This window comes from Lissotriton helveticus, chromosome 3_1 (genome assembly GCF_964261635.1).
Source record: "Lissotriton helveticus chromosome 3_1, aLisHel1.1, whole genome shotgun sequence".
NCBI lineage: Eukaryota > Metazoa > Chordata > Amphibia > Caudata > Salamandridae > Lissotriton > Lissotriton helveticus.
Window position 1 is genome coordinate 983,555,749 of NC_136061.1, and position 14,415 is coordinate 983,570,163.

Here is a 14,415-nt window from a genome sequence, read left to right on the forward strand (position 1 = left end):
CAGCTGCAGTTAGTTATGACATGACAGAACGACAAAATTAATTTATTATTTTTGCACGAACAAAAAGAGGCAACAGTAATGCACATTTATGAGCACATATGTTAATGTTCCCGCGTGTATAAGTTTAATCTAAGTTGATTTAGTACAAATACATCACAAATCATCAATAGGATTATTTTATTTTATGGAAGTATGACTTCACGAGTTGGAATAAAAAGTTATTCTCTATCTCGCTCCATCAATACAAATCACCTTTCATCAAAGGCACATAATTCCCTCCATGTACTTCCATCAAGGTAAATTCTGAAATTGTCCCTATTTGTGAATCATTAGTTGACCCTTTCACTTTTTTGTCTGTTGCTGAAGCTTTCTTGTGTATACCTTTCTTCCATCTTTCACTGTATTACTTTAAATCACTCCACTCCATACTTATTTTCAACCAGATCCTTGATCTAAATGTTATAACCCCTTAAGGGTATTAAACCCAATTATTTTATTTTATCATTTTTCATTTTGTAATTTTTCCTCACATTTTTCATTTTACTGATGTCTACCTCACAGTCGTCAGCTAATTCTTCAAGCTACATTTGCACATCTTGCTGCTTCTTTTATCAAGTACCTCATTTCATCAGTATTGTATGACAATAATCTATTCATGTAATGTGTCTCTTGTATAATTTCTCTGAATTCCGTTTTAAAAAGCCCAACATTAATAACTCTCTTTTTAGGAGGTACTTCAATAACTGCAGTAGCAACAGGCATGTCATTAGAAACTGGAGAGATAGCTGTATCTCTACTAGTACTCAGAAACCCTGTCAATATATTCTCAGTGGGGCACTTGCTGATGCACCTACAGTTGTAAGAGCAGTCAATTCCTGTGATTGTAGACTCGTACTATCTCCTGCTACACCTGTATTTGGTATTACAGGACCAGGACCCTGTCTCTGTACTCATCTGAATCCCAGCCGCGGCCGGTAGTGGGAGTACCGGCCGGGCGGTGACGTGGGGAGGGGGAGGGGCAGGGTGGGGGCTAGTAATGTATGGATTACGGACTTTAAAAGGTAAGTAAACATAAAAATAAATAAAACGAATTTCGTTGCACACACTGCATCGCATTTGGTGATGCAGTGTGTGCAACGAAATAGGACCCACTAGAAGCACGGTGCAGCTAAACCCTAGGTACACACTACCCTCTGTATAGTGTAAACGACTTCATCAAGGTGATTATCCTGCTTTACAGTACACTGGGACGACTGGCTAAGCAAACCTTACGGGACCTGCCATCCCGCTGGACAGAGAATGTTACCGTCCCAATAACGAAGAAGGTCTGGCATAACATCCTGAGGCCACACCGTGTGCCTCCAGAATTTCAAATTTGTCCAATATTACTTCATCCATAGAGCCTATCTTACCCTGAAGAGGATAAATACAATGTGTCCTGAGGCACGCATAATAACTACCGCCACATAGATGGCCTAGGCGATTTATCATGTTCATGACAAAAGGGACTCAAATCTGCTCTATCCTAAACTGCTCCATAAAGGAAGGCACTCTGCCTCTGGATTGGATAGCTGCGCAGATTCTCCCAATTAGAAAGAATCCTAAAATCTCCTTTGCAGAAGGAATGAAGGCCATAGCCGAGTGGATGAAAGTTAGTTTTCTCCAACTCAATGCAGCTAAGTCAGAGATTATGCTATTTGGTGAAGCCACTGTGAAATTGTCTCCTAGCTGGTGGCCAGAGGAATTAGGTCCTACCCCATGTCCCAAACAGGTGGTAAAAAACCTTGTAGTTCGGTTGGACCACAAACTCACATTGGGAGATCATGCCTCCTCCACCACTGGAGCCTGTGTCCACAGCCTTAGCTTACTCAGAAGAGTCTTCCCTTTCCTGCCACTATCAACCAGAAAAACCTTGATCCAGGCTCTAGTCCTAAGCAGCTTGGACTATTGCAATGCGCTGCAGATCTCAGCCAATGAAAACTCCTTAAGCAAACTCCAGGTGGTCCAAAACACTGCGGCCTGACTGGTGACCAATGCCCCCCCAAGAACCGCATCACTCCCACTTCTTCAAAAACTACACTGGTTACCAATACGGAAGAGGACTACATTTAAGATCTGCTGTATGGCATAAAAAGCATTAAATAACCTAGGTCCCAGCTGCCTAAATGACCAATTTGTTAGCTATGTCCCCTCCAGACCCCTCTGCTCTGGAGCTAAAGCGCTGCTCCAAGTCTTGCGATTTAAAAAAAAACCTGCCTAGGTGGGAAAGCCTTTTACCATCTGACCCCACACTACTGGAATGAACTCCCCATTCACATGCGTCAATGCACGGATTATCTGGCATTCAGAAAGTTGTTGAATACCTCACTGTTCTGATTGTCCCTCCTCAGCTTACTTTTGCGGTCCTAGCATGGAGATACCCTAATGGGGTGATTTGGGTGCTCTATAAGTAAAAAATAGAAATAGTGTGTCCTTCTCTTGCTCGCTCACATCACTAAGCACTCCCCTCCCACCACATTAGGACCTTGCCTCCCCCAGGCCCGGACTGGCCATAGCGGGCACCGGGCAATCCCCCGGTGCGCCGCACAGGTGGGGGCCGGTTTTGGGCCCTTGGGGGCCGTTTTTGTTACAGGGCCCTGTACCAAAATCGGCCAAAAACCGGCCCGGCAAAGAGCTCGGCGACAACTCCATTCCCCCCCCCCCCCCCCAGTGGGGCGGGAGGCGGCCAAACACTTTGCCAGGGCCGGTTGTGGTTCGCCTCCCACAGACACATACCCTGAAGAACGTAAAGCAAACTATACCACCCCTGGTACTCAGAGTCCTTGATCCCCTACCCTCCCCTGACTCCAGCAAGTTGGAATCTTCTTATTTCTGCTCCACACTCTTCCAACCACTCCCTACCTCACCTTCAGTCAAATGCTTAGCAACTTCAGTATGTCTTCTGGCTTCTTTCTCCCCTTTTTCCTTTCTTGCTCCATGTCATATTCTACCCTTCTTCCCCTTTAGCTCTTCTCTTCCCTATCTTCTGCCTGTACATATCTTATTCTGTGGTGTCATTCACTGTGCCCACTCTACTCTGTCCTCATACCTCGGGTAATCTCTTAATGATCACTTTTAGTTTCTTTGGAGGTGGCCTAGCATTAACTTTTTAGAGTGAAATTGACCTCCGGGTCATGGGACCCTTTTCCAGTGAGAACATTTGCCTCCTTCAGAAAATGACCTTTACTATAAAATGTATTTGTATTTATTTGTACTACAAGGCATGCGCATACAGATGGCTGCATTTTCAAACAAATCAACACTTTTTTTTTGCTATTGATTTGGTGGTTTTCATAGGCAACTCCCACCTGTGATTGTCTTTGTGTTATGCTTTAAACCAAAGTATCTTTCTGCATAACTAAATGTTTCCGCACTATTTTGCTGAATAAGTGAAATGCAAAGTCAGCTTTTACTTAGTTTTGAGGAATAACATGCTTAACAATAAGATATCATTTATTTAGTGCAGTTAGGAAGTCTAGATCACCTGCATATATGCCTATCTATATATATTCATTGAAAAAACAAAGGCTAAATATAACTATAGCCCGTGCCGTACACAGTGTTGTCTTCAATGATGTCATTTCAAATGTTGCAGTAATGCTGTCACTGATGTCATAGAACATGTCATGAGTGATGTAATATGGAAGGTAATTAGCTGTACATGGCGAGGTCCTGATAAAAAAAATTATGTGTTTAGCCCGGGAAGGGATCTCCCCTGGACCCCTCAACCATGCCTAGAGGTGCAGGTTATCACTACCAGCCTCCCCTTATTTGTTTTGTGAACCATCTTGCGAGACAGGGGACTGAGTACTCAAGTCCTAAAATAGCTGCCGCCACATCTTTGTTGATGTGGTGGCAGCCAATCAGATCTTATCTTCAGATCTGTCGGGTCTGCGGATCCACCACGGCGTGTTATACATTCATAAATGTTAAACCTCAATGTTGTAGCTATATGTATGCAGGTTTCTGGTTCTAATAGGCCTATATACTTTGGTTTCCTTTGCCATTGCTGTGGCATGGGTTACTTGTAATAGAGAAATAAACACAGACCTGAGGCACATCCATTCATGCACGGAATATAATAATGATTAGGCCTGGGTGGTAAATTCCATTCCGCTCGCGGAATTTGCCTAATTTCGCGTTCCACAGAGAACTTGAAATTGCCCAAAATTCTGTATTCCGCGACTTTGCGAAATATTTTGCTTGTTCGGGTTCTCAAATGCGTGTTTGCGAGATATTTCGCCCCGAGCACGCAAACAGCGATTGCAAACAGTACAATAGCATCGCGAACACGCAATTCCACGTGTTCGCAGAGATTTTTTACCGTTTCGCGAAGATTTGCGTAACGCGATTACGCAAAATCTGCCCACCCCTATTTGCTGCAATGTGTTTATCAATTGCCTTGTATTTTTAGGTTGGTGGATGTTTACATAATATATGTTTTATATGTATTGTTTATGTATGGTGCATATCATTTGCACAATCTGTAACAATACTTTATAGTATTAAATGTACTGCTGTAGTAGGTACATAAAAAGGGTTTCACTGGGGTGATTGTACATTGTAAGTATGGGTAGCGGAATGTGCTTATTTGTGGCACTGCTTGAAAGTTACTCGTAAAAGGGGTCTCACCAAACACTTGGCTTTATTTCTTACTGTGGGAAGTATCTGTGTCGCCTCTTAAGTGCCTCTAGAAAGGTTGTGTAAGCTACATTCCTTAGGAGAAGAATTTAAAACTGTTTTGTTCAACAGGTTTACATCCACAGATTAAATGCAAAAATTCTCAAACTGTGGTATTACTAAAAGTCTTGCATGTAAAATTGACCTTCAATGAAACTTTTACTTACTGCCATCCCTTATTTTTTTAATGCACCTCTGCTTCCCTTCTACCTTCTGCCTGCCTCTTCTGTTTATAAATTACTCTAATTGTCATGACTATCTGTCTTAAGCTCTTTTGAAAACCATAGCAATATCTATTAATTCCAGAAAACATTTGCTTCTCACCTAGCCTCGTCAGAAGATCATATCTATGTTGATAACGTATCACAAATAAACTGGAGTGAATGCATGGAATGAGCATGCAAAACTAACCCCAACATCTAATGGACTGACCACTCACTAACTTTGGGCTCCCGGGTCGTGTGCTACTCACGTTAAAGCGCTTCAAAGCCTTCTCAGGTGTGGTAAGCCCTATATTAATGCACTTTAAATTTAAAGAAATATGGTAATATTTCCTACCTATATTGTCATATAAAACTCTTACGTAAAAAAATCCCAAATACAGTATATATTAATCTAGTCTACCTGAAATGTGTACTTTCTAGCATACCCAAAAATATTAGCCTTTTATTTGTATCTGTTTCTCTGACTTGAGTCATGGTAAGATACACTATTGCAGAGTGGATAACCATACCTCTCTCCCACTCCCCTTACCAAAAAGGATTACATCTAGATAAACCCTCTTACAGGGCACCACTGCCTCTGCTGGTCATTGCACAGCATGTCCAAAGTGAACATATGCCATAGAAGGGACCCAAGAGTCTCTAAAGCTTTTTTACCAGACCCATATGTCACGCAGGACCTAGCTTGTGGCCCAACGCTTGTGGGTTTGATGCAGGGTTCTGTTTCCTGGGCTTGAGATGTGAAAGGCTTGGGTATCCCTTCATACAATATGTAGCTAATTTGATTTTAGTGATTTTACTTGAATTCAGATGATTTCCGATGACTCAGTAAACATTACAGTGCATGTTTTGGTAGGAGCTGTACGTAGAAGAGTATTCCAGCATACACTGGCCGTCTCAGAGGAACAACATCAGTGTTTGTGATATCTACACACCTCACAGCTGGCTTTTGACAGTAGCCTATGGTAAGGATGCACTTCTAGCACCCTCCCGGGGCAGGATACACCAGATGTTTTTTGCTGTTTCCCACCTGCATCTGCCATGACGCATTGGGCCCTAACCACAAGGGCAATTTAGAAGTGTAGCTTTACTCCTGTTCATTTGTTCTTCCACCTAGATGTAGCTTTACACTTTTGTGCTGTTCTCCATTTGCAAGTGTAAAGTTATTCCTTGGTGCATTTACATGACTCCGCCCACTGGTGGAGCCTCCTAGAATACTAATTATGAGTATAAAGTGAGTACTTGCAACTTTTCACACCTAGGCTGACGTTTCTGCCCCTGGGCTGAGATCTGTGTATGATAAAGTATAGGAGAACTTATTGAAGTTTAATAAAAATTATAAAAATAAAATATAGATATTTTATTATAAAATATGAATGTGAAATAATTGTACATATATATTTAAAATGTAGAATTAATCAAATATTATAGCACATTGACTTAAATGTGTTTTAAAATTAATTATTTAAAATATTTTTCAATTGATTTTTTGTTTCGTAATTTTTTATTTGAACAATTTAAGATATATAAATACATAAAAGTGCTGCATAACATTATGGGCTCACAAGAGGTTATTGTCAATAAAGACATCCTATATTTCAAAGAAGAAAGGATTACACAGAAGAAACAAAAGTAGGACTAAAGAAGGGGGTCATATAAGAGACATTAAACAGATAATGGAAGAAACGGATATAGTATATGGTATGTTTGTAAGTTCATAACTCTCGTTATATATAATCATAGGAAAGTTGGGACAGAATGGTATTTTTTGTATTTAAAATTAACATTACTAAAGAATACATTTTAAAAAATTCCACCTAATTGATGACATTTTTTATATGCATTAAAATGTGCTAAGGTGTCTACAGAATCTTTTTTAAATACTAATAATTATTTTGCAAGTCTTACAACGTATTATAATTTAATATTAAAATAACTTAGTTTTTTAACCATAATTATTTATAAATTATGGTTTTTCAAGTTAAACAAAATGTATATATTTCTTTTTTAAAAGTCAAAATCATTTAACTCTGTTTCTTTTTTATTTTATTTCTCGTCATCTGTTTCTATGGGAATGCGCTGCTGTACCTGTGAGTGGCAATGAGTGGTGCTGAACTTCCCCCGAGGCTGGGCTGGAGTACATTTACAACTGTTTAGAACTTTTTTTAGCTGTAGCCACTGTAGAAGTTCTGTTTGTGAATAGCAGTGGGTTCTCCCTAAAACTTGCCCATTTAGGTGTAAGTCCAATTTTCTAGCCACTAGCCCCACCACCTCCCGCTCCTCCCTCATTTGTTACTAAAATGCAGACCTATATGTGTGAAGATCTACACACTTGTGACAGCTCTTCGTATAAAAGATAGGAGGGATGGGGGTGGAGATCTGTGCAAATAGGTTTGTGAATTGCATTTTGTGGTAAGATATTTATATTAGTAGTACTATGGTAGTACTACTAAACATACTACAAAATGCAGTTTGTGAATGGGGCGCACTTTTTTTGCCTCTAAATATTGGCCCTTAGTAAGTTGTCTTTGAGTACAGGTGTGTTCTCCTCCAATAACCCTGATGTTTGAGAGCAGTGTCTGTGTGCACTCTTGGTGAGTAATTTGAGCAGAGATGACTGTACATGTTGTGACTGTCTGTGGATCTGTGTTCTCTTATGCAGCAGTGCTCAATGTGTACGAAGCACATCACAGCTCCAGTCTGCGGGGTCGCGCAATGGACGTGCTGTATGATCACATTAAAGCAGACGATCGGTTCACCAAGTGCATCAGCATTGGGGCGGTAAGCTGATCTTCAATCAAGCCTTCTTTTCAGTATATGTCTGTTGGCTTTTTATTAAGCCATTCATTTCTTGTGCTGTCAATGAGCTTTAATTCTTAGCTGTTCTTCACCTATAGCAGCTGTTAACAAAGTGAACCTATAACTCATCAGACTTTATTTCCATAAAGGTGCATATGTGCCATGTTTAAAATTGAGACTCCTATAACTCTGCCACCCTTTAACTTTATAAACAGGGGCCTAGATTCAGGGGAGGTAGTTAAGGTGTTACCCCCCGCCCCTCCCCAAAAAAATAATTAATTTCAGGTGAATGATTTGGTATATGTGCTTTCATTCTGGTATGGTGAGCTGTCTGTCGGGTTTCACCTGTGATTTTTGCATACACACACTGACAAAACCACACATACACTCTCTCTCATCTCTGCTTTGAAGGCCCTAAAAAAATATTTTATAAAATATTGTGTTTCTCTCATTTAGTTTAAACCCCTCTTATGCGCCCTGCTGTATTTTAGCACATACCTGCCAAAATTAAAGATTGCTATGTGTGACATTTTCATAATTTCAGTGTAATTATGAGTGACATTCAACAATTATGAGTGGCACTTGCTCACGAGCAAAATTAAGTGCATGGAAAGAGCTAAATATTAGAAATTACAGCTAAGGGTAGGGCCTGTGCACTCAAGCATGATGAAGTAGGGTGTTCATTAGCTGTCTCCACGGTTGTATCCTTTAGGCAAGCACAATTGCTATTACATTTCTGATTACTACAATGTGATATTGGTGCCCTGAACAGTTGTCACATTGGTATCAGCATCTTTGCCTTTTATTTCTGGGATTTTGAGCAGTTCCCATATATTGTAGTGCTTCCCATTGACAAAAGGCTGGAATTATGAAAATGTCACTGTTGTGAGGTTATTTCACGCCCTTCTTCTTTCTTTACCCCTTTCCTGCTGTTCAGCCTAGTGGTGTGTGGAATGTGATGACGTTACATAGAATGTTGGGTGCATGAGGTTAGGCAGTTGGTGTCGGCAGGCTGAGCAGTAAGGATATAATGCTCCTGGTGGGGCATACTTTATGCCTATTTACATCTTGGCTCTATCTTAAGCTTCCTGTAACTGAACTACAAATAAAGATATTACTTGGAACCTACCTCTCTTTTAATGCCATTGCTTATTATATGCTTCTCATTTTCCTTCCCTACGCCACTGTTTATTTGGCGTTTTGGTTCTGTTCTTTATTCATTTTATTCATTCTTTTAGGTGTAAAGGAAGAGGATATGTTGTGATGTTATTTCACGCCCCTTCTTTTTTCTTTACCCCTTTCCTGCTGTTCAGCCTAGTGGTGTGAGGAATGTGTTGGAATGTGATGACTGCATAGAATGTTGGGTGCAGAGGTTAGGCAGTTGGTGTCAGCAGGCTGAGCAGTAAGGATATACTGCTCCTGGTGGGGCATACTTTATAGCCTAATTACTATCTTGGCTCTATCTAAGCTTCCTGTATCTGAACTACCAATAAAGATATACCTGGAACTTACAACCTGACTTCCTGAAGATTCTTACTTTGCAACAGTCACACATAGCAATCTTAACCCTTGGCAGCTATGATATTGTGCGTCTCACAGTGCCACCATGTGAATTGGCAGGTATGCATTATATGCCAGTGTGATGGTCATGAAATCAGATGCCCACACCTCTCCAATATTACTAGCCAAGCTATGTCCCTGTCTATAAACCCACAACTGGGTGAGGTGTTATCTTGATCCTTTTGAGTGGCATGCCACCCATCAGTGTGGTGGAAGGCATCTCCCCCACCACCCTGGCCAGAATACCGCCGCAAAACTACCAGATTAATGGTGGTGATCTCTCTACCTTTAGAGGAGCCGCTGCCACATCGGCTTCCCTGAAGGCATGTGAAATGTACATAGCAGTGGCGCTAACTGAAGCTCGCCCGTTTTGCTTTATTAGTCAATTATTCAATTGCATCTGTGCAAAACACTTTTTCGATGTGGCTTTAAGATTCACTGGATGGGGCAGAGGTGACAGAAAGAATAAAGCAATGATATATGCATGAATTCTAGAAATGCAAGCCTTCCACCCCCACCTTCCAGGTTCCACAAGCATATCTTGCCTCAGCTGCTCTTTAATTCCAGGCCGTTATAATTAATATGAAAACAGGGAACTTGAAAAAGTATAACAAATTTAAATACGTGCAGATGGATACCTTTACAGAGCTTGTGTTATTTAATTGTAACTTTCCTGAAAGTAGGAACAAGGCATGCAAAGTGAGTGAGTGCTGTGCAGCTATAAAATTAACAGTGCCTATGACTATAAGTTCATACACAGTGCAATACAAAATGGCGCAGGCAGATTCTTCATGTGATGTCTGTTGATTTTGTCATGTCCTCTATCATGGTGCGTACTCTGACAGTTTATCCCTCATTTTATGTGTGAAACAAAATGCTTTATGAAATTTTCCACATTATACAGACAGACTTTCAAATACACACGGGTAGAGGCAAGTAGTCAAAACTTTTGCCCATTCCCATTTTATCTGACTTATTGACTTATTAGGAAATGGAAACCTGCAGCCACAGCATCGCTTGTTGTTGTTTGGCTGTGTCCAGCTTTCTTTCAGGGTCTGTGTTTTTTGTTAGGTGTGTATGATATCCCTGTTCGAATTGATTTTTTGTATGTAGGTTTCGAAGACCATCAACATGCTGGTACGTTGGTACGTGGAGGGTCCCACATCTCCGGCTTTCCAGGAGCATGTGTCCAGGATACCAGATTATCTTTGGTAGGTGTTTGTGTCTGTCTGATATATAGGATGTGCATTGCCTGTGGAAGACTCTACCTGTCATGGCCATGGGTAACAAAATGGTAAACTGAATGACAGTCGAGCTGTCAAAACACGCCCTTAAATCGCGTGATCATTTATTGTGAAAGTACATTATTAGTAGTAAACTGGTTGTTAGATGAGACTGGAAGTATTGTAGCAATGTGCCTCAGGACTTGAAAAATAAAGCAAATACATGTGAATTAGGAAACATGGTAGTTTTAAACCAATACAAGCAAATATTAACGGAAAGAATAAACGTATAGAAAGGTGGCTTACGATACCAGGAATGGCATGACTCTAGAGTTAATCAGACTAAATCATTTAGCCTTCCGTAGCACTGTTAGTATATTTTATTTATTGATTAAAGAGTTTTTTTTGTAGTGCAGCACATAACCCTGATGGCATGTGTGCACTTAACATATTGCCACTTTAAGTTATTAGAATCTCCATTACAAACAAATTAATTGTATGTGTGGGTAGGAGACTGGGGAAATAGAAATACATGTAAGAGAATTTCGGGATGAGCCTAATACAAAAGGTTCTTGGTGAAAACTAATATATTGAATGTTTTCCTGAACTGGAGGAAGTCACCTCCGCATATCTAGCTTCATTTCTATCTCCATCTCCCAAGAGGGTGGTAATGCTCTAGAGAAGGCGTAGGGTGGTGCCATAGGGGTCTTGAATTTCTTGGCTTTTTGTTGAGATAAACCCTTTCTAACAAGGTATTTCTCACCTTCACAGCTGTTAGGACCATTGAAGGGGAACATCCTTTACAACGCAACTATTACAACGAAGTACCTTTACGACGCAACCATTACAACGCAACTTTTACAACGAATTGAGCTGGGGTGCGCCCTAGGATAGGCAAGTTTCCAACACCTTCCGTACTATCCACAGGGACTGGAGTTGGAATAGTAAATTAAACTATTCACTATCCAGCGCCCCCCAACGCAAGTCGTTGCAACGACTTGCGTTGTAAAACTTGCGTCGTAAAGGCATGCGTTGTAATAACATGCGTTGTACGTCATACATCCCCATTGAAAGTTAGGCTAGTTATTGTAGGTGTGAAGTTCTCATGTAAGGCAGGTACATTTGAATTATATTCTGGCTTCTCGTGGCAACTGTTAAATATACAGGAACCACTTTTGAAGTTAACAGGAATTCTTTATTAAGTAAATCCAGACAAAGGACATCAGCACGACTGTCCTGACCAACAACAAATTTCCAACTGGGCATTGATCATACTACAACATTCGAAGTGTCATCAATGACATAAATACATTATACTGTAAGCACAATATAACACATCTCCTTAACTGCATAATGCAGTATTAGAATAACAATGTCCTACTAAAATAACAATGCATGGGAAACAGAACAAAAAGAGGGGATGAAGGATATAACGCATGTGGAAAATACAACAGGAAGAAGGAAAAAAATCACCTAAAAATTAACATAAGTGACATAATCCTTCAGGTACTCTGGTGGTCTAATCTCTCTATTTTACAAAACAAGAGGTCCCAGATTAAGAAGGCTAAAGTCCTTAGGAACACATTTGGATCTAAATAATTACCATTAACAAAATCAGGTGGAAGAGCAGAGTTATGTCAGCGAATAAATATAAAATTAAAACAATACCAAACGGTTTAAAAAATATTCGTATCTATTTATTACATGCATATATTATACGAAGAAAACTTTTCGCAAGTTAAAAACGGTTCATACAGTTTTAAAAACAGTTCATACAGTTTGTTCAAAGAAATATTTTATACATTCAATAAAAACAACAATAAGAAGAAAACAGAGGTCGACGCAGCGTTTCGGTGATTCAGTTGATTTTCACCTTCATCAGGACAGTTTTCTTTCACACATTAGGGGTTTTAATTCCTTCTAATCTCGATGTCACCGTATAGATTACAACGGGGAAAGGTGACATTTTACGCTTTCCTTTTTCATGTTGATGTGCACTGGATAAGGCTTTGAAACAGAGGGACCTTCGTTGGAGCCACCGTATTGTCAACAAAGAACAAACGACTTATAGAAGGCTGTCAAGAAGCCTAATATAGGTCAACTCTACAGTCACGTCTGGATGTAGACTGGGCTTGAAATCGGGTGATATGTCCTCTTTTAATTCTTATTGGACTGAATATCATAGTTCTAGCGTTGTGCGGGTTAAAAATACTTGACAGACCTTTGTCGATGGAAACGGCCTCCCTGCATCCAACGCGGTCCCGGCACAATTGAGCCTTCTTAATCTGGGACCTCTTGTTTTGTAACGTGTACTTACCCTGTCCCTATCAGAAATAGTAGGGTTCCTCCCTTTCTCTATAAAAATGTCTAATCTCTCTTCCACATTTGTTAAAGGAATGACCCTCTGGGATAAGTGCAGACTCTCTAACATTTTCTTCTGTCACAATCTCAACAAGGACAGGACTCTGGCAGGATTGACTTCCCTGGAAACTGTGACGCCGTATTACATTTTCTTGTGACATGCTGTCACTTGGGAGAGGATTCTGACAAGGTTCACCACCAGGGATATTGTAAAACTCATCTTGAAGGGAATCCGGCCAATGAAACTCTCTTGTTTCCTGAAGATCTACCCAGTCCTTCAACCCTTTGTCATACCTCACTAACCTACTCATGTTTCACACTTTTCCATCACACAATTTTGCTGAGGTAGTAAACACTTCAAGAACTTCTAAAGGTTTGGAAAACTTACTCTCACCCTTCCTAACCTTAAAAGGCAATTTCGTCACTTTTCATGAGGGAAACTCTTTGGCATTGCGTTTATCATCACAATACTTCTTGTAATTCTCTTGGTACAACCTGATGTTTTTTTTTACTTCACATGGAGACCACTCATGCAATCTGGAACGTCTCAACCAACACTGATTATCTTTAGTGAAAGGTATTCTATCCCTCATTATGGTAAAAGGGCTGTAACCAGTAACAGTGGGCATCGTATGATACACCCAAAGCATTTTTTTTACTGCTATAAACCAATTTTGATTCTTAAATTTGGCCCGTTGTCTTTAATCACACGGTTGAAGCGTTCAACTTCATCGTTCCCACTAGGATGATACATTGAAGTAACTTTGTATTCAACACCATTACATTCAAAAAATTGCTCCACACAAACACTCTGAACTGAGCACTATTGTCTATGACCACTCGCTTGGGCAACCCTTCTCTTTGGAACAAGGTTTCTGACGCCATCTCAGGACAAGAAATGGGTGACAAAAGGAATAACTATTGTCTGAGTCTCATCAGAAGTAATTACCCTCTTCTTGCTCTTGACAAATCACAGATGACCCTTGTGGCACAAATTAATCAACTTTACTCTTACCCCATTTGGAGGAATACGTTTTTTTACCACGTAAAACATTATCCCTACCAAGGATAAATCCTCATGCACCTCCCAAAAATGCCTCAGATCTTCACTTAAGGACTTTTTTTCAGGCCAAACTTGCACAACAAACGTTCTGACTTTGGTTAACACCTCATCTTTGGTGAATGACTCCATTCATTCATTAATGTCTACAGATTCACTCCCAAAAGGAACATCAATCAAAGCTATAAATAAATCATCCCATGACTCTGGTGCACTCTCTAGGGGTAAGGGCAACCTGCTTAGGCAATCAGCAACTTGGTTCTTCACTCCAGGTATGTGATTCACAGAATAATTGTAATGAGTAAACATATAGACATCCTAACAATTCATTTAGTAACCCTTCAGTAGATAAGACTTTGAGAAACGGTTTATGATTACACCTTATTACTACCTAGAGACCCCAAATGAAGCTTCTGAAGTGCTATAATCCCCACACAACCACTAGAGTCTCTCTCTCTATGACCGAATAGCG

General features: G+C 40.2%; 1 protein-coding gene across 1 annotated transcript in view; it reads left to right on the plus strand.

Annotated features, from left to right (window-relative positions):
* Positions 1-14,415, plus strand: part of LOC144824194 (lanosterol synthase-like) — a 227,102-nt gene that overhangs the window by 67,145 nt on the left and 145,542 nt on the right. The window contains exons 6-8 of the mRNA XM_078683350.1: positions 5,797-5,905; positions 7,603-7,721; positions 10,413-10,510. Of these exons, the coding sequence (XP_078539476.1) occupies positions 5,797-5,905; positions 7,603-7,721; positions 10,413-10,510 (326 nt within the window). The remainder of the gene's footprint in view (positions 1-5,796; positions 5,906-7,602; positions 7,722-10,412; positions 10,511-14,415) is intronic.